The sequence below is a fragment of the Semicossyphus pulcher genome, unplaced genomic scaffold, assembly GCF_022749685.1.
Source record: "Semicossyphus pulcher isolate SPU_LCO1_2020_fin unplaced genomic scaffold, fSemPul1.0.p SCAF_20, whole genome shotgun sequence".
Taxonomy (NCBI): domain Eukaryota; kingdom Metazoa; phylum Chordata; class Actinopteri; order Labriformes; family Labridae; genus Semicossyphus; species Semicossyphus pulcher.
In genome coordinates, this window is record NW_027211694.1 from 7,585,592 (window position 1) to 7,605,079 (window position 19,488).

At 43.9% G+C, this 19,488-nt stretch overlaps 1 protein-coding gene across 1 annotated transcript; it reads right to left on the bottom strand.

The window, feature by feature from the left end:
* Positions 1–116: 116 nt before the first annotated feature.
* Positions 117–18,904, bottom strand: prrt4b (proline rich transmembrane protein 4b). Its single transcript, XM_069671238.1, has 4 exons — positions 18,890–18,904; positions 15,433–16,583; positions 9,612–9,740; positions 117–2,585 (listed from the first exon to the last, which is right to left on the bottom strand). Exons 2-4 carry the CDS (start codon positions 16,490–16,492, stop codon positions 508–510), a joined length of 3,267 nt encoding a protein of 1,088 aa, XP_069527339.1. The 5' UTR covers positions 16,493–16,583; positions 18,890–18,904; the 3' UTR covers positions 117–507.
* Between the last annotated feature and the right edge of the window lie 584 nt (positions 18,905–19,488).

A 19,488-nucleotide genomic window follows, 5' to 3' on the forward strand; every position in this document is an offset into this window, starting at 1 on the left:
ACCATAACTGCAAGTAAGTAAGTAAGTGTGGCATGTTATAGAGTTGACAAACTTAATCCTAATAGCATTTATCCAACATGAGGTTTAATGACAATAATTTTGGCAGAGTTTGAAAGTCTATGTCTTCAGTAGTATTTAATAAGTGCTTAATTTAGTCACAGTACTATCTATTGGAATGTTTGAATGCAATAAAAACATTTATACAAATAATTTCCTCTTATCTCCACTCTGTAAAATGTTACAATTCTTGACTGTATCAAACTTCACCAGCCTTTATCAAACATGTAAAAGTTACAAATTACCTTTTGGCTTTTGACATTCTTGGCACTTTTACCTTAATTGACATTCAATAATGACCATTTAGAAAAGCTCATCAAACCTCAAAAACTTTAATTTGGCAGCAAAAAGCTTTCATGCCCTATCCAAAAACCCTGACAGTCAGCTTGCTGTACAAAGCATCCTCCTTAACAAGTCTTCAGTGTAACCCTTGTTTGACCAGACTTTCCTTTATAAATCAATAGTCTCACTGCAGATGCTCAAAGCATCGATTTGTCTGCAAACACTGATGAACTCCTCCTGCACGGATCGGTCTGCTTCGGACGACATGTCCAGGTCAAGGCTCTCCTGTGAGGCTGCGCCCAGTGTTTGATAGTTCCTCTGTGGGTCAGCATGACTATGGTGGCCAGAGGACGGCACATGGCCTGTAACCCCTTGCTGCTGAAGCTGAAGAGCATGTCTTTCTGGGCTCGGGCAGAGGACCAGCGAGGAGCCGCCAAGAGAGGCTCGGTAGAGGGAACAGGAGGAAGAGCTGCCCCTCCAACGTTCAGGAGAGGAACAGCTGGAGGATGAGGACAGGGAGGGAGATGGTGGAGCACCTACAACAGTGTCTCCTTGAGATTGGATGCAAGGGGGTTGGGGTATAGGAGTCATCTCCACACAGGAAGAGGTCCGGTACAGGCCAGGGTCAGACGACAGAGGATCGCAGAGGCCGTTGCTGGGAAGTGCACAGTGGTTATTCATGGATAGATCACTGCATCGAATTGGCCTGGTAGGGCTGAAGAGGCTCATGGGAAAGAGGGAATCACTGAAGAGTGCCTCGTCTATGCTGCGACGCAGGTTGATGGGCGACGGTGGCCGTAGGTCTGTTGTAGAGTCACTGGTAAACGAAGATCCTCCTGAGGGCTCTCCGCCTCCTCCATCCTCAGGTTTTGTTGCACCCTGTAAGTCCAAATCCAAGTCCAAGTCTCTGTATGCCAAGGCCCTGTTGCTGTGGTAAAGAAGGTCAAGGCCGTTCAGACTGCAACCAAGCCTCTCATCCATCAGAGTGTAAAGAGGAAGGCTTTCTGTCTCTCCAAGACCAACAGAATCGACGATAGCGAGCTTCTCGTGCTGGCTCATGTTCCACTGGTAGGTCCCGGGTAGGATGGGCGACTTAGTTGCCAGCAGTTCTGTCCAGCAGCTCCCTGCAGCCGGAAGGTGGTCAGAGCAATAGACCGGTTGTGCAACCACCAAGGCTAAGGTGAGACAAACCCCGAGCTCACAAAGCCTGCAGCTAAACTGAAAAGCCCACCAGGGCCAAGGGTGGAAGACCTCCTCTCCACCCGCAACCCCCAGAGCATTGAGAATTGCATACAACTGCAGTCCTGCACATGCTAAAGAAAACAAAGCTGAAAGGCAAACAGTTACAGCTGCACGGTCCCAGTCCCGGCTCTCAGCAAAGGGGCAGCGGTTGTAGCGCTCAGCAGGTGTCGGAGACGTGTTGTTCAGGTGGTAGATGTGCTTTGAGTCTGCGCGCACGTAGATGTAGAACACAAAATAGGCAGTAGATAAAAATGTGGCCAGTGCTACAAATGCTCCACGGGAGAGGAGTGAAAGAAAGAGGCAAAGGGGAGGCTTTTGCTGGTAGAGCTTCAGTAGTGTCACGGGTCCGAATGCCGCACCAAAATGCAGGACAACTAGGCAGGCCAGGAAACACGGTCTCTGGAAGGCAGAGTAGGACAGCTGCATTCTTGAGCGCATGGAGAGGAGAAGGAAAACCAGGCCAAAAGCTGCAGTCAAGCAGGGAAACGGTGCTTCGTAGAGCATCAGTGAGGCTTCAGTGGAGGGTAAGCGGTCCTGGTGGCCATAAGCATCGTACAGGAGCGAGAAAGACCTGGTACAACCAGCAGCTAGTAGAAAAAGGCTAACCAGGGCAAAGTAGCCACATCCGGATGGGCATCTTAGTGGCAAACAGAGCAGATTGAGGGCTGAGGCTAGCGTTAGCATTGCAAAGGCGCAACCGGCGCCGTAAACATGTGCCTCCCAGGCCAGGCCCCAAGCTGCCATGGCACTGTTCCAGTCAGTATACAGTGGCACCAACATGGGTGGAGCTGGGATCAGAAAGGGGTTGATTGATTGGTTTGCCGCAGTGGTGTTTTGTGTGGCCTTAACATCTGAGAGAGTTGTGGAGTCCCAGGTGTCGGAGAGGTTGCAGACCCCGGTGCGCTCTTTATTGCAGTCTGGGAGGAAGGTGATGTCACCGTCCGTCAGGGTGGACATCCAGTCTTCAGTGTATAGAGGAATATGGGCCGTTTCTTCGGGAACGCCTGGAAAGAAATCAGAAATTTAGTTTGATGAAAAAAGCTGGAGTAAACGAGATTAACATTTGAATAACTAATTGAAGAAGGAAATCCCAAAACTTGGAAATGGCCATAGCTGTTAACATCTACTTTTATATCACTTAAAAGCACACTGATGGTTCACTCATGAGAAAACACAGAAACGTTTAATCAGCGTTCAAATTATCTGAGCCAGAGAACATCTTGGATCAGGTCCAGGATGGTGAAAGCGTGCTTTCCTCCTAATGTGCTAATCCTTTTAAAAAGCTTGTAAGAAGCCAACTTCAAACTGAGCTGCGCCTAAAAGAAGAGGCAGTGGTGTGTGTATTAAAATCAGCCCACTCAGAACCACAGAGCTAGTTTCTCTTGCGTTACGTAAGCCATCTGGAGTTTCCATGCAAGAACAGTTAATTACGATTGTGTTGTACATGTTTTAGCACTGCAAAGGAAATGGGTTGGCTTTGGAAATTTAGGAGTAACCATGTGTTTCTGTGAACATTGCAGAGCCGCCTGTAAACCACATTTGTACCAAACATATTTACGTAGTTCAATTACCAGTGGATAACTTGAATAGGATGTAGCTAAAGACACTTCACGCAGCATAAGATGCTTGCATATATGGAAGAGAAGCAGCCTCTAATTGCATCTCTGTCATTAGCACACACACACACAGGCTCATCAGTCATTTTTGCTGCAGGCTTATCAGAGACAATCACTCCTCCATAAAGAGCCAGGTGTTATAATGGACTACAGAGACAGGAACAAATGAACAGGATAAACTGACAGCTCAGTAAATCACACAGCAGGCAGGTTTAGTGAAGTATGAGCTCATAATATACGACCTACACCAAGGAGGTTATGTTTTCCGTCCCTGTTTGTTTGTCAGCGGAATTATCGACAAACTACCGGCCCGATTTTCATGAAACTTGGTGGAAGGGTGTAGCTTGGGCTTGACAACAATTAGAAACACAATCCTCACACATATATCGTGGTTGTATTTGCACATTTGCATGTCTTAGAGCATTGGATTATTGGCTCTTGCAGTAGTCTACAGTGCTCTTGAGATAAGAGACATATTTTATGTTTGAGATGCCGTCTAATACAGCCAAAAAGGGAGTTTGAATACCCCGCTATGCCTGGTGAATACATTACATTAGGTGGTCATATAATGTGCCATTTTAAGAGCATAAATTTGCAGACATCAATACCGCAAAAACCCTTAAATCTTTGCGTATACATTCAAGATTTCTAAAGCGTTTCCTAAGTCGAACTATAAGTGGAATTCATGTGGTTTAGCATTTTACGTCTTTCTCGTCTGCTTTTCAGTGTACTTTTATGGGCTGTGCTCTTATGCTTCCCATCCCGCCCCGTCCTGGTCCCCTAATTTGCTCTTTTGTTTATGATTTCTTCTCAACACCCGCCTTCAAAGAGTGGAAACTCCCATAGGTGGGTTTGTTATTTTTAAACTGTGACAGTTTTCTGTTCTGTTCTTTGACTGCCCTGATTTCTTTTACAAGTCTCTTCCCAGGCTTTATGTTTTTTCTGCGTCTGCTGCTGTCTGCTTTTTCCAGAATTGTATAGATCCAGTGCATGGGAGCTGCTACTCTCATTATGTTTTACACAGGAAATGGTTGACATCGTCTGTCTGCTTTTAACTCTCTAACACTACAGCCTGCAGCCCTTTTAGTTGCATTAATCTTAATGTGTTTCTTGTACAAGTTGTGCTGTACTCAAGTACCCTTTGTGAACAAAGCCATGCTCTTTTCTTGCCTTCGTTCTCAAGAGTAGTGGAGGATTGTCAAAAGTGCTTTGGTTTCAGCTGTGGAAGTGCTGTCTGCCTGTTGCTGACAAAGTCTTTATCACTTCGCCTCATTCAACTTCCTGACCCCAGAGCTCAATCACTGTCACAGGATGTGATGAAAACGTCAAGCTCAAGGAAATATGACCCCGCTGCCAGGTGCTGGTGTATCTCTTCCTGTCGCTCTACACAGCAGTTTTCTTTAAGGCATCCTGACGTTTCGTTAAAGCTTAATCAACGGGAGGGGAACACATGCATCGATTAGATTTTGAAAGGCTTTGTTTTATCTCTGATGCACTGTTTTTTTAATTAAACCTTGATGAATATTTAATAGAAAAAAGTGAAATGGCTCCCTAATGCATCATTCCCATAATGATTTTTTAGCTTCACACAGGGCTATATTGTTAAGAGCAAAGTTGGCAGGGAAGAGAACGAGACAGATGTGTGAATGCCATGCTACATTCAAATGTGCCACACGTTGACACACTGCTCTATGTTCTGCCAGGAAAGAAAGAGCAATACAGCCATGAGGTCAGTTTGGCAACAGAAGCAAACATCCTGTTTCATAGTGCTGTGTAATTTGCCAGCAGGGAATGATTGAAATATAACCACACTTGATTTAGAATTACTGATGTGTCCAACAGATTCATAAAAATATTTTCTTATTTGACTGCAAAAAGCCATATATGTATGTGTGTATATATATGTATATATGTGTGTATATATATATATATATGTGTGTGTATATATGTATGTATATATGTGTATACATGTGTATATATATGTGTATACATGTGTATATATATGTGTATATATGTATATATGTGTATGTGTATATATGTGTATATATGTGTGTATACATGTGTATATATGTATATATGTGTTTATATATGTGTATATATGTATATATGTGTGTATATATGTGTATATATATGTATATATGTGTTTATATATGTATATATGTGTGTGTATATATATATGTATACATGTGTGTATATATATATATATATGTGTGTGTGTATATATGTATATATGTGTGTATACATGTGTATATATATGTATATATGTGTTTATATATGTGTATATATATGTATATATGTGTGTGTATATATATATGTATACATGTGTGTATATATATATATGTGTGTGTGTGTATATATATATGTGTATAAATATATATATATTATTTTTTAAATTTTGACAGTTAATCAAACGAATTAAGGCTAATGCTGTACTTCAAGTTAAATGCTAACACTAGCAACATGCTCACAGTGACAATGCTAACATGTACATTTATACATGGATGTATTGATATATGCTTTATGTATTAAGATACACTTATGGATGCTTAGCAGGCCATAGCTAGCAAGTTCACCATGTAGTTAAGCCTGTTAGCTTGCTAATTTTTGCTAATTAGCACTTCAAAAAAAGTATAGCAATTGCTTATAAGAATTTTTTTATCATAAATCCAACTCATTGAAAAAAATACAATGAATGTCAGTTCACAATTATGTGACTAACCATTAAATAGTTTAGACTTTAGAAGTACTCAAAACCACTAATAATAACCTCAAGGAGGGGCCTGATGTAGAATCAGGGCAAAATGAATGAAAGCCATGTCACTGATACTCAGGTGTCTTGTTAAGAAAATACAGAGGAGCTATTTTAATCTTGTTAAAGTTTAAACAAGGGCGTCAAATATGCCCTTGCAGTTCCACTGTATGACTGCACTGACAATGTCACCCTAACAAAACAGACATTAGCCGTGTCGGAAATGTGGTTGGAGTGTAAAACAAACACACAGCTGCAGGCGCTTTTGAATGTGGGGGCCGCTGATAAAGTAGGTAATGGTTCATTACGGTGTTATGCCAATGACCGGTCCGTCCATTTGTTTACTTTCCAGGGCGATGTTGATGCCCCTGAGTCAGGCCGAGTGGAAAACGTGACGGGTATTGAATTAGCGCTGTGTTTTGTTTCCCCGCTCATGTCGATAAATGTCACATCAGAGCTGTCGGGCCAGCCAAGCGGCCCGGACAGGGTTTGGTATGTGGTGGCTACAGTACAAGGATGGATCAGAGCGTTGCGTTCCACTGCATACTGCGCGGTCATCTGACACATTCCTGTGGGAACAAGTCTCTCATGGTAGGGACAGTAGACACAGACACGGCCTGAAAGCTGAAGTGCTTGTGGACATGAACAGAGAGGTTATTTAAGCTTCTTAAACGTATATTATTCAATCTACAGACTAGGAAAAGGCATTCGAGTGACTGTACACCTGCTTAGCAACAGCAGCTTGACACAGTTAGCCACTAGCTAACGGGCATGTTGGATTATTTAGAAGCTAATGATTCAAACATTTCCCTCAGAGGTTGGAGACTGAAAAGAGTGAATACTGGCCATACTGGTGATAAACAGGACTCAGAATGATTGTTAATGTTCTGAGGGATGTGTAAAAAAGCAACCCGCTAGCTAACAGTTTGCTAGTAGCTTAAAGGGTGGTATAATATGTCAGTTTTATGTTCACAACTTGATTCAAATCAGTTATTTTATGTTAAAAACTAGAATAAATCTACACTAGCTGTGCTTAATGCTAAATGCTAACACTAGCATTGCAACATTATCACAATTGCAATGCTACATTACAGCTACAGTCTTATATTTAGGCAGTATAAATTAATTGCAATGTTGGCCATCTTAGTTTAGCTTGTTAGCATGCTAACACTTACAAAATAGCAATAAACAGAAATTAGCCTACAGCTAAGGGCATTTTAGGATATTTAAGCCTGGATTAAAGTGATGAACTGAATGACCTAAAGACAACAGATATTCCTAGCATGCTAGGCTACGATAGCATGGCTAAAGCAGTTGATGTTTCATTTGATTTAGCAAACCAATATGACAAAGCTTGCAGATTAGTTTTTTTCAAAGATAGCTTCATTTAGGCATCAGTAGAAAAACTATAAGTGTGCAGGGATTTTATCCGTGTCTTAATTTCCTTGTAAAAATCTCCCAAGGTCTCACCTGACATACCTTAACCTGTATACCAGCAAAGGTAATGAGAGAGTGAACACCCCCAACCCCCGCCCAAACACACGTTTAATTGGCTGCGTGTTGACTCTACATTATAAACCGAGAGCTCCATGTAGTTTGCATTTGATTGCCTTCCATTTCAATTTGGCTCACTTCAGAAAAAGCAATTTAGCTCGTGGAGAAGTTCGATCATGCATACTGACGAGGAGCCGCTTGTGTGTGAGGCGGCTTCTGAAACAGTTGCACTTAACTCAAAAAAACACCTGCTGTGGGTCCATTAAAACAAATGGTATAGCCTGTATGATAAATTTGTTTACATGTAGTCATTGTTTGCAACAACAGGTCTTCGCTTTGGGGATTCAAACGGCAGACAGACAGATTCCTAACATTATTGTCTCAATCACTCACTCGTGACACACCGAGCTACAGAGCCCCGTAGCGTCTTGTCATGAGCGACTGGCACATTTGACAGGTCTATTTTTGAAAATCACTTGACAACATCTGCTATTCTTGGCGAGGTAATGTGGGTTACATCTGCTCCTGTGAACTGGGATGAGAGGGAGTCTTTTAATGAGCGTAATTCACCGGAAGTCAAGGTCATAATGAAGGACTTGTATATGTAATCCACTCATAAGGAGTTTTATGCTTTGTATCAGAATGTATATTTTCCTTATTGTCATTATATCCCAGGACAGGGCCAGAAAGCAACAGTGCATCATGGGTACTGTAGTTTATTTTCTCACTAGAGCACCAACAATGTATTTATGAAAGTAGTCCCCCACCAATGCACTTCTTGCATGTGCATAGAAGTGGACTCCCAAGGGAGCTTAAGCTGCTGCCCTTTTGCCCTTAGATTGAAGTGTCCTCTGGTTGCTGTTAATTGTTTCAGTATTATTATTTTACAATTACTATATTGAGGAAAAAGGACACCTGGAACAACATAAAAATATACTCCTTCTCCAAACTAGGCTAGCCTGGCTACTGTACTCTATTTTGCCCTCACGCTGGTGTTAAGGTGGAAAAAGGACCCTAGGAAAACCAAGTACCTTTGTACAGCCATATTGGGGCAAAAGGAGTGTATAATCCACTTAGAAAAGGTCTATATTTTCTGTTCCATCATCTGATATTTATCATATATACCTCCATATGTCTGATACTTGAAATACAGTTTTATATCGTCCTCAAAAAAGACGAAAAAAAACCGTCTGGCTCTTCTACAAATTCAGGAACAGATGTCAAATTTGTGGCTGTGGCTCAGCGGTAGAGTCAGTTGCCTTTCAGTTGGAAGGTTGGTGGTTCGATCCCAAGCTCCCTCATTCTAAGTCCACTGAACCGGTGGCGTTCAGCGGTGTGTGAATGTGATGACAGTTGAGCTTTTCACATAGCAGCCTCTGCTATCCATGTGTGAAAGGATGAGTGTGACATGTGGTGTAAAAGCGCTTTGAGTGGTTGTAAGACTAGAAAAGCGCTATATAAGTACAGTCCATTTACCATGTACGTATTTAATAGTGGACATAATGAATGGCCGCCACATTACAGTGGTAATAGAAAATGTTTTGGGCGGGGTGGGTGTCCCTTTTTCCCTTGAGCCCTTGCCCCACAAATGTCTGTGCACGTCCCTGCTATCTTCTGTTTGAGCTCACTGGATCCCTGTGCCGCTTCATGTACGTTATGATTGATTCGCTTAGTCTGTTTCAATCGCACTTTGTTTGCTTTTCACTTTTATTTGCACTCCGACTTATTGGAACGTTTGCCTTCTTCAATTTGAAGTTCTCTGCTGTTGTCGGTCAGCACTTAATCAATATTTGTGTCTCAGTTTGAGTGTTAAAGTCAGCAGATCGATGATTATTTGTTTGACAGAAAGTAGAGGGAAGATCTGTTTATTGTGTGGGCATTGTTCCCCGTCTCCTCTGTTCTCAGGAGTTCTCCAACAGCTTGAAAGAGCGAGTTTTCTCATCCCGTTGGAAGCAATTAGAGGCTCCAGGCGAGGCATGCAGGGGTAATTGTTTTTCCCCAGTCCTCTGACAGATTTACTGATATTGAAACAGCTACAGGACTGTTTATGAAACAAACAGCGTGCAGTTCTTTTTGGTTATCCTGCTAGCAATATGGCAGTGCAAACACATGCTTGAAACAGATGGGATTTTACACAGTTTGTTTGGATTTAAAGGGAGTTGTTTGCTCACCTGTGCTCAGCGGCGTGGACGGTGTTAGCAGCTTAGCGGACGGCGCGGAATCGTCTGCCGACTCTGTGTCGCCGTCCCCGTCTCCCGAAGGAACCCCACCTTCCTCGTCATCCTCTTTATCCTCTTTGCCTGGAGAGACACATGCAGCGTAACCTCTGAGTGATCTCAAAGGAATACAATTTAAAGGAGACAACACTGCAGCTCTAAGCAGCCGGAGAAAAACAGATTAGCGAATCCGGAGCCTGCCAAGAGAAAGTTTTAACCTCTCTGTTCTCTGATCAGAGCATATCTGAGAGTTCACACTGCAGAAGAAGTAGGGACTATGTATCTTAACCCAGTTCTGTCAAATGGATCGGCCTATCTTCCACTTAGTTGCAGCCAGTCATCCATAGCACAGTCGTCTGGCCCTCTGTAGTCTAATTACATTGACATCCGGATGTGTGTGTGCATCCGGGTCCATCGCAAATCCAGACCTTTAGTTCAATCATGTGTCCCCGTCTGACAAAGTGGAGGAAAACAAGGACAAGCTTTTCATGCAGACAGAATCTGAAAGTACTGACTTCATCTCCTCTCCCTTTGGTGCACTCACAAAATATGTTATCACAGTCAGCTCTCCCTGCAACAGATTTGTGCAGCAGTTATGCATGAATGATGAGATTTGGGACAAAATTCAATGTAGGGGAAAAACTGATTATCCGACTGCGTGATGAAGCCAGGGGTGCCAGGTACAGTGTTAGTTTATAGCTTCGGAATTAGTATTAATAAAAGACACAGAGGCAGAAGACTGGAGGGAGGAATAATGAGCTAGAAAGAAAATCACAACGGCTACGAGGTGATTCAAGCTACTTTAATCTAGGTCATGCTCGCAGCACCTGAGCTAATTGTATGTTTTAAAAGTCTCCAAAGAAAGATTTGCGCGTCGCTTTATTGCACTGTTGTCTTCCACACAGCAGGAGAGCTGTCTCAGCTAAATGAGAAAGAGAATGATGAGTAACAGAAACAAATACTGCTCATGCATACACCCGGGGCCCTGTGCGAACATGACGTGCAAGGCCCTGCTCACTGGCAAGCATGCCTGCTAGCTTTGGACACCTGTTCAGCCGCATCTCTGCACATCTCTGGAAGTGTTGACAAGTTTATCCAGCGATCCTCGCAGTGACTCTTCCTTTTTTAAGATTCTTTTCCTTTTCTCAGCACCCGTCTCGTGTTTACGAAATCTGTCGGGCTCTCGTGCGGCCAATGTCGTTTCTCCTTCTCCTTCGTCCTTGCAGTGAGCTTGAGATGGAGCTCGCGCTACGCTACGACGCATTATCGAAAAATGTAAAAAAATGTATTTGTTAGGTTAGATTTTGGAGTATCCATAAAGGAATTGACAAACGGGAAAATATTATATCCAGTAAAAAACAAATGCAGGATGCGAAGCCTGGGTTGCCTGGTCCATGGTTTTCCCATGCATCTCCATCTGCTCTCATTGTGCAAAATTCATGCCAAAATAGCCCCCGTGACGGGCGCTGCCATCTTGAGATGGTGACATCATTTGAAGCCAGTTCTGCAGTAGAGATCGGCGGGTAGAGCCGTAGCCACCGCTAACCAAAACACACGTAAATTACCGAAAAACCTGCCAGCATGCCGGCTTTGTTTATGTTGGTCTGAAGCATGACTGTAGTGATTGTTTTAGTTACATCTCCTCCCGCCGTTCGTCCTCTTCTCTGCAAATCCGGTACAGATCGGCTGCAGGAGCCGGATTTGTCAACAGAGCTGTCAATCATCCTTTTTACAGCATCAAATAACTAATTTAAAAAATAAACTTGTCAGAAAAATGAACACTTGGACATAAATCAGCATGATAAGAACTAACTATACTGACAGAAAATGTATTTAACGTGTATTTAGATTTGATAGTTTGACTCATGTCCTATCTGTTAACATGGAGGAGGCGGGCTTTACTGCAGCCAGGCAGCAGGGGGCGACAGAGATGCTGTGGCTTCACTTTTAGGGAGCTGTCATGTCGTCCATGTTTTTACAGTCTGTGTGCAGACCCTGTGCGAGGCCCCTCAGAGGCGCGAGGCCCTGTGCGGTTGCGACAGTCCATGCGACGGCTCTGCACACACCTGCACATACGACAAGTGAATGTAGCCTCCTGGTTTCAAAAGTGAAGCCAATTCAGAAGTTCACTAAACCTGCATACTTTGTAATGCATGTTATTGTTTTAGTTCGGACTGAAAACAATTGAATTCTGACTTAAAAAAACATTTAATTGAATGTTCCCTTCCTTCCCTTCCTCGTTGTTTTTACAGTGCAGCTGTTGTTTGTCGAGCGAATCACGCGTAATGAAAGGAGACACACAGCATCTTAGATCTACACTCTGATCTAAATTCAATTATAACAGCTAACAAGATCTGCCACAAATGAGATATAAGGATGGCAAACATGTGCAGTCAACCACTCAGCCACAAACAGTGCAACTCATAAGGACATCACAGGCGTAATACTGATGACCAGCTATTTACAGAGACTCTGCTGACTGTGTTAAATCAAAGCAAAGGGGGATGAAAGAGAGAGAGGCATTTTACTTTAACAGCTCATCACTAAACATGTGCTGAAGTATGATTTTACTAATTAGTATGCCACCTTAAAGTATGGTCTTCTATCCATTGTTTCTAAATTAAAGAAGAATACTTGCGGCTGGATGTAAACCAAAGATAAAGCCTGAATTGAATTGAAAGTAGCGCCCTCAGTGGGCAAACTCTCCGAGGCAATCTTGTCCATTTTGGTGCGGTAGTTATTTTCAGAGGCTCCTCATTATCGTCTGCCTCCAGAAATAATAAACAAACCATGATGTTGCACTCCATTACACTCTGCTTTATCTGCGCGAGCCCCCGAGAGAGTTGCCGAGAGAATACATGTGTGGGTTTGCTGCAAACACGCCGAGCTCAGGGTGATAAGAAAGAAGAGGGAGCGCGTAAAAACGGGATATCATGACCGAGATATCTCATCTTTAATGCACTTGCACAAAATTGCGTCATGCTGCTAATTTCGCTCCTTCACTAAGCGAAGCCTTGCTTTTAAAACAGTCTGAATGAGATTGTTTTTAAATTGCGTGCTTGCTTTCGTTCCCGTAATATCGCCTGAAAGCTGTGGGTCAAATCCGAAAAGCAAACAGGCCTCTAATCCTCCCGTTTTCTTAAAACACACGCACTCTTTGTGGTTAAGGAAGTCATTATGAGAAGATTAGCATAATATTAAAGCCACCGTAGTGTTCTCTATTTGCATTAAAGCCTCTATACAAACGCATGAAATATTCATGTCACGCTGTGCTTTTAAATCCATCCCCATAATCAATTAATCTACCAATGGCCGTGCATTAGCTGTTCGGTATAGCGCTCTGATCACAATTTATCCTTAATGGAGGGTGTTAAGGGTCTAGTCTCTCTGCTGCCTGTTAGTACAGCATACAGTAATGGAAAAGGTGGAGGAGGGGAAGAAGGCGCCGGATGGAGGAAAGCATTTTGGTGGAAAACGTACATTTACATCCCCCATATCTCATCAGTTCTCACCCCCTCATTTTCCCGCCCTTTCTTCTCATAATTGCCCTTGCTATCAGTCACTGGAGTGTCCTTTAACAGAGGCTTTGACACGTGCAAACCAGTTTTGTTTTTTTATACACGACAGCCTCCTCAAGGGCAACGCCACAAACGCTCTCTCGATCGATGAAAATCCGCCCGTGTGTGTGGCTACCTCCAGTCGGGAAAGGATTCAACCTGCTGCTTTAAAATACATCCCTGCTCCTAGATAGATTCCTCACACAGAGATAATGTATGATAATGCAATGGTGCAGTGCTTTCATTTTCATATTAGTCACCTCCTGTGTGTCCTTCGGCAAGGCGTGATTATTTAACAGCGCAATACTACACCGTGCAGATACTGTATTGGCTGTCATGTCTCCGTGAAGGACTACAAGCTCCCCCTCATCCCAGTGAAGACATTTTCAGCCTTTAAAGCAGCCGTAGCTGACATGTCTGTCCGTGGCAAGAAGTGACAGGGATTTTTGTTTGTACAGGGGGGGAAAAAAAGATTGGAGGGATGAGGGGGCGGGGGGCTAAATGGCAAGAAGCATGTTCAGCATCCATGAACAGCAACCGGCGAGCGGATGGTCCCACAGGAGAGGTGGTGGATTCGCTGAGTGTGCGTTTGGAATACTGATACGTGGCCACAGCAGCTACCCACACCCAGGCCAAGCCCCCCCAACAATCTATTCTGTACACCGCAACACGTTGCCAGCTGAAAACAAGTGCAGACACAACACAGGACGCTGTACACTGAACACAACATATCACCTGCTTCAATGCACACAATGTTGGAGATGCACGATCTGGAGTTGTTGCATTCTAACACGACATTGAACTCCACTTTACACCTTTATTTCCCAACTCTAAATGAGCTGATCGACATTGTGCAGACTGTATTGAAATCAATCAAGAGCCTATAGCTTCTCAAGGTCCGTTTTTGTCCTTTGGAACAGCAGCTTGCAAAACAATTTTCTTCTCAGGGTTCTTTTAGTGGCTGTTCTCAAGCTTTCGATTGTGTTACTCATGAAAAGAAGTCCTTAAAACAAGCACAAGTACAATTCTGTTGCAAACCTCTGCAGCTCAAGCACAGCTGCTAAAATGTCCTCAAGGTTTTTTTCCGACAACAACCTCAAAGTACAACCTTGGATTGCCAATGGTTTGTGTAATTGTCAAATCGCTAAGGTTCATAAATTCAGTTAAAAATGAATTTGTACTGTTATTAATGGTAGCATTAAAATATGCTATAAATCAATACGCTCAAGTAGAATATCATTATGTCCCACACATGCAAAACGTGTGCATACATCCATTGAACAATCCTGCTTCTATCAACTGGACATCGAATCTCCACGACTGAGAATAATCGACTCATCATTTTCCCAGCCCGACCTTTGCCCCCTGCATGATGAATGTGTCTGTACCTGGTGGAGGATGTCCTTCTGAAGGCTCATTAACCATACAGACGCCAGACTGCCACCAGTGTTGGGGGATGGGCTTTGAAGAAGGAGGAGGTACTGGCTCAATGTCAAAGCCTCCTGAAACCTACAAGCTACCAGAAGCTGGAGAACAAAACCTTCATTTGTTCAATCCAATGGTCCTTCCATTCAATGAGGTAATACACTATTGGAGTGGGATAAGATGTTAAGATGAATTACTCACTGGGAGTGATTGTGAAATGCAGAATGAACTTAGGGTACTGATCGGGCCGGAACAACAACACATCATCCACAACAGATTGCACAAAAGCTTTTGATGCTTTTTTTCTCCGTTCTCTGTGTCATGGAACTGTTTTATTGGACGGTTCAAAGTCTGTGGGAGACAAGCATTGGAAACACAATAAAGATGTTTCATTCTTTTGTAGATGGATTCGATGATTGTAATGTGGAACAAATCCCATTTCTGAAAAACTCTCACGCTGCTGAAATGTGTTTGTCCAGACGATCGGTAGCTTGGCCTCCAACCACCACTGAGTAATACCAAATTACTCTCTGAGCAAAGTGAACAGAGATTCCAACGCAACATAAATCCTGAAAATAATGTATGTTCGAGACTTGACAGGGTTTCAACAAGATCTGGATGTATGCTAATGTCTGCCCTTTGACTACTTACCATGTCAGAAATGTCATCGATCACGCCGAACTGTCTGCAGCCTTCTGACAGCCACCTATTGAACACTTAAGACCTGCCTGCACATGATTGATCGCATCTTTTGAGTCAATCCAGCTGCTATTGATTTGGTAAAGTTTGCTTACCTCCTGCTATTGAGAAGTTAACCCTTTGGCTCCGAGTTGCGCTTGTTATGGATTCCGGCACTAGTTCTGCATTGATCCCCATGGCAGTGGTGATTATCCCCTGCTGTTCCTCCACAGGCCCCGATCTTGCCTCGGAGAAGCCCAGGTCGGCCTCAGTCTGAGTGGGGTGAGTTTCTGTCATTGTGGCCTCCTCAGCATGAAGGGTAACACTAACAGTGGAGTCTTGTGGTTTTCTGACAAACGTGGCTTCTGAGGACATAGGGGTAGTAACATGTCCCAACGGGTGTCTGCTGGCCAGTGTGGTTTCAACAAGTCCTGGGATTGTTGTTGTGGTTTGGGCTGCTGCCCATGTCAAGGCAGTGGGAACTGTCGTTTCTGGTGCTATCGTCGAGGAGATCTTTTCTGCAAAGTCTTCAGCCTCCTCTTTATCAGTGTGTTCCTCTGGGAGGTGTTGTGTAGAGGCACCCATGCTGGGTCCGGCTGCGCTTGTGGTGCCTTGTGGTGGGTGGGTATGTGTTGCATTTTGCTCAGGAGCGCTTGCGATTGTGGGACTGTTGGTGAACAAAATGTTTCTGATAGAACTGCTCATGAGAGAGTAGGAGTCTGAAACAAGAGTATCATTGTCGCTTTGCGCAGTGTTGCTGCGTGGAGAATCTGATGTCCCCGTGGGAAGTGACTCTGTTCTTATCTGTGTCACGCTGGTGAGGAACTCCGGAGTTGAAGTGGAGGCCGGTTCAGAGGCTTCAGAAATGCTCCCTTCCCCTGAACCCGAGTCCTCTTGTAAGCGCTCAATTGGTTCTGTCAGACCTTTTGCGGTTGTGGTCAACGCAGCAGCCTCGTCATCTGAGCTGCTATAAAAGGGTATGCGAAACGGTAGTGAGGGAAGGGAAGGTAGCTTCGGCAGCCTTGGTTTCCACCAGTAAGAGCTTTGTTTATTCTCAGGTGGATTTTCTCTTGATGGCGTTGGTCCCCAGAGGGCCTCCTCATCAGCCACAGCCTGCCTGTGAAGCAGCAAAAAACACCAGAAGCAGAAAGCCAAGGTCCGGAGGAGGCGAAGCATGCTGTCGACAGTGGCGTACGGTCCGGTCACATGTTGTTCTCCATTCTCCTTCTCCCTGAGGCGGGTTTGGCTGGCTCTCCGGCAGAATGGCCTAAAAGAAAAGAACACACAGGACACCGAGTGACACACTTTTCATGCACTCTTGGACAGCTAAATTTAAGTTGACGAAAACTTGATGATATGAGCATCTGTTCAATTTTCTTTTCATCAAACATTTTTGGAAGGCCGGACTTCGGTTTCTTAGAGTGTGACCTGCTTTTGAGCTCCTTTTCCAGACTGTAAATAAATCAAGTATAGAATCTATGCAACCCATTACAAGACTGCTGAAGTTTGCAGGCTAAAAAAACATGTCACCCACCACAAATCACAACAAGAGCTTAAGTATCATGGACAACCCGTATTTAGTGGTGTCCCGTTAGATGTGGTGGTCAGTATTTATGCCATGCTGATGCTGACATGCATGCTGTGTCGCAGTGGTTGGGCGGCTACCCGGACTGACCAATTAGAGCTCTTAAACCTAAAGAACTGCTATCCATATGTAATCTATTCAGTGAGGAGTGGTCAAGAAATAAAGTGGGCGAGAGAAGGGTTGGGGGGAGGTTTGTGAAGAATTAGAGTCCGGGTTGCCAACATAAGAATAGAGGGACCTCTTTTTCTTTTGTGGAGCGCCGAGTGGTTCAAAGTCACTAGCCTGTTGCCTCAGTGAAAAGACTGGAGCACCAAAGGAATTTCCCCTGTGAGAACAACAACCTGTATGCTTTAGCGGTACTTAACTCCCCACTAAATTCCCCCCCCTCCTTACCCCCCCAACCCACCCTCTAGCTTTGGCCTTGCTCGCTTTCAATCTCAGATTTATTTGTTCTTGAAAGCGGAAAGAGAAGGATCTTACCATGAAGGATCAGTTTGTGTAGGAGTGGAAAAAACATCAATATTCACAGAAATGCTCCATCACAGCTCCCTATTATGCTCTCTATCTCTTTATGACTATTATTTCACACTTTTTCTTCATTGTCAGCCTCTTTCTTTCTCCCTGACAAGTGTATTTACAACTTTCCTCCCTTAATCCCTGCCTCTCTACTCGTACGATCACACTAGATCAATCCGCCACTAGCATAAAAGTCCAAGGCTGGTTCCCTGATCAGGACTTGACCTGCCATCTCCCCCTCAGTTCTTGCCCGCAGGGATAAAACCAACCTATATACACTTTGAGAAGCTGACATATAAAGACTCACTACCAAGGAGGGTCGAATATAGAGCTTCCCACACACTCCCTCGTTTTAGCATTTTGACAGAACAGCATGAAAATCAGTTTCCAATGAGGTGGAGATGTTTTTAGATGCCTGCTATGCTCAAGCTTGCACCAACCAACCCACACACGGCCACATTCGATGCGTGCCGAGATATCATTGTAGATGCATTCTTATCTGATTCTGCATGTTAGTGCGATCGTGTTCTTGTTCGCCCACTCGTGCTGTTGTTGTAGGTACATACACCCACACTTTTCTAAAGGTGTACAAATGGTCATTAAACCAATTAATGCTCCCTAAAAGAGTTAAAAGAAGATGTCTTTTTTATTATAGAAACATTTTAATTAGTTGTGACGTGATGCTTGGGGCAAATTATCTTCCACCCCTGATTGCCTTTTTGTTTATGTCAGGCACAACTGATCAATTATTTAGACAGCTGGGAATATGTATAATTTAGTTTGGCATTGGCAACACTCTCACATTACATGTCAGTATCACTTTCACTCAGTATCACCTAATGTGGTTAAAGAACTTATGCAAAGCGTAAAGCTCTTAACTTCACCGTACATCTTACAGAGTAGATCCTCTTTTTCTTTTCAATCACTTATGTAAGTAGAGGATTTACAATTCTTATACTTCATTGATGTGACCGAAGAAATGTCGTCCTGTTATGTCATTGAATGCGTCTTTATACCTATTGTCCTGTTGTGTAGTCCGACTGTGTCGTTATACCTGTCGTCCTGTTGTGTTGTCTGACTGTGTCGTTATACCTATTGTCCTGTTGTGTAGTCCGACTGTGTCGTTATACCTATTGTCCTGTTGTGTAGTCCGACTGTGTCTTTATACCTATTGTCCTGTTGTGTTGTCTGACTGCGTCGTTATACCTGTCGTCCTGTTGTGTAGTCCGACTGTGTCATTATACCTGTCGTCCTGTTGTGTTGTCTGACTGCGTTGTTATACCTGTCGTCCTGTTGTGTTGTCTGACTGCGTCATTATACCTGTCGTCCTGTTGTGTTGTCTGACTGCGTCATTATACCTGTCGTCCTGTTGTGTAGTCCGACTGTGTCATTATACCTGTCGTCCTGATGTGTCGTCTTACTGCGTCATTACACCTGTTGTCCTGTTGTGTCAACTGACTGCTTCGTTACACCTGTCGTCCTGCTGTGTCGTCTGACTGCGTCGTTATACCTGTCGTCCTGCTGTGTCATCTGACTGCGTCATTATACCTGTCGTCCTGCTGTGTCGCCTGACTGCGTCGTTATATCTGTCGTCCTGCTGTGTCGTCTGACTGCGTCGTTATACCTGTCGTCCTGCTGTGTCGTCCTGCTGTGTCTTCTGACTGCGTCGTTATACCTGTCGTCTTGCTGTGTCAACTGACTGCTTTGTTACACCTGTCGTCCTGATGTGTCGTCTGACTGCGACGTTACACCTGTCGTCCTGCTGTGTCGTCCTGTTGTGTCGTCCGACTGCGTCGTTACACCTGTCGTCCTGTTGTGTCGTCTGACTGCGACGTTACACCTGTCGTCCTGTTGTGTCGTCTGACTGCGACGTTACACCTGTCGTCCTGTTGTGTCGTCCTGTTGTGTCGTCTGACTGCGTCGTTACACCTGTCGTCCTGTTGTGTTGTCTGACTGCTTCGTTACACCTGTCGTCCTGTTGTGTCGTCTGACTGCGTCGTTACACCAGTCGTCCTGTTGTGTCATCTGACTGCTTCGTTACACCTGTCGTCCTGTTGTGTCGTCCTGTTGT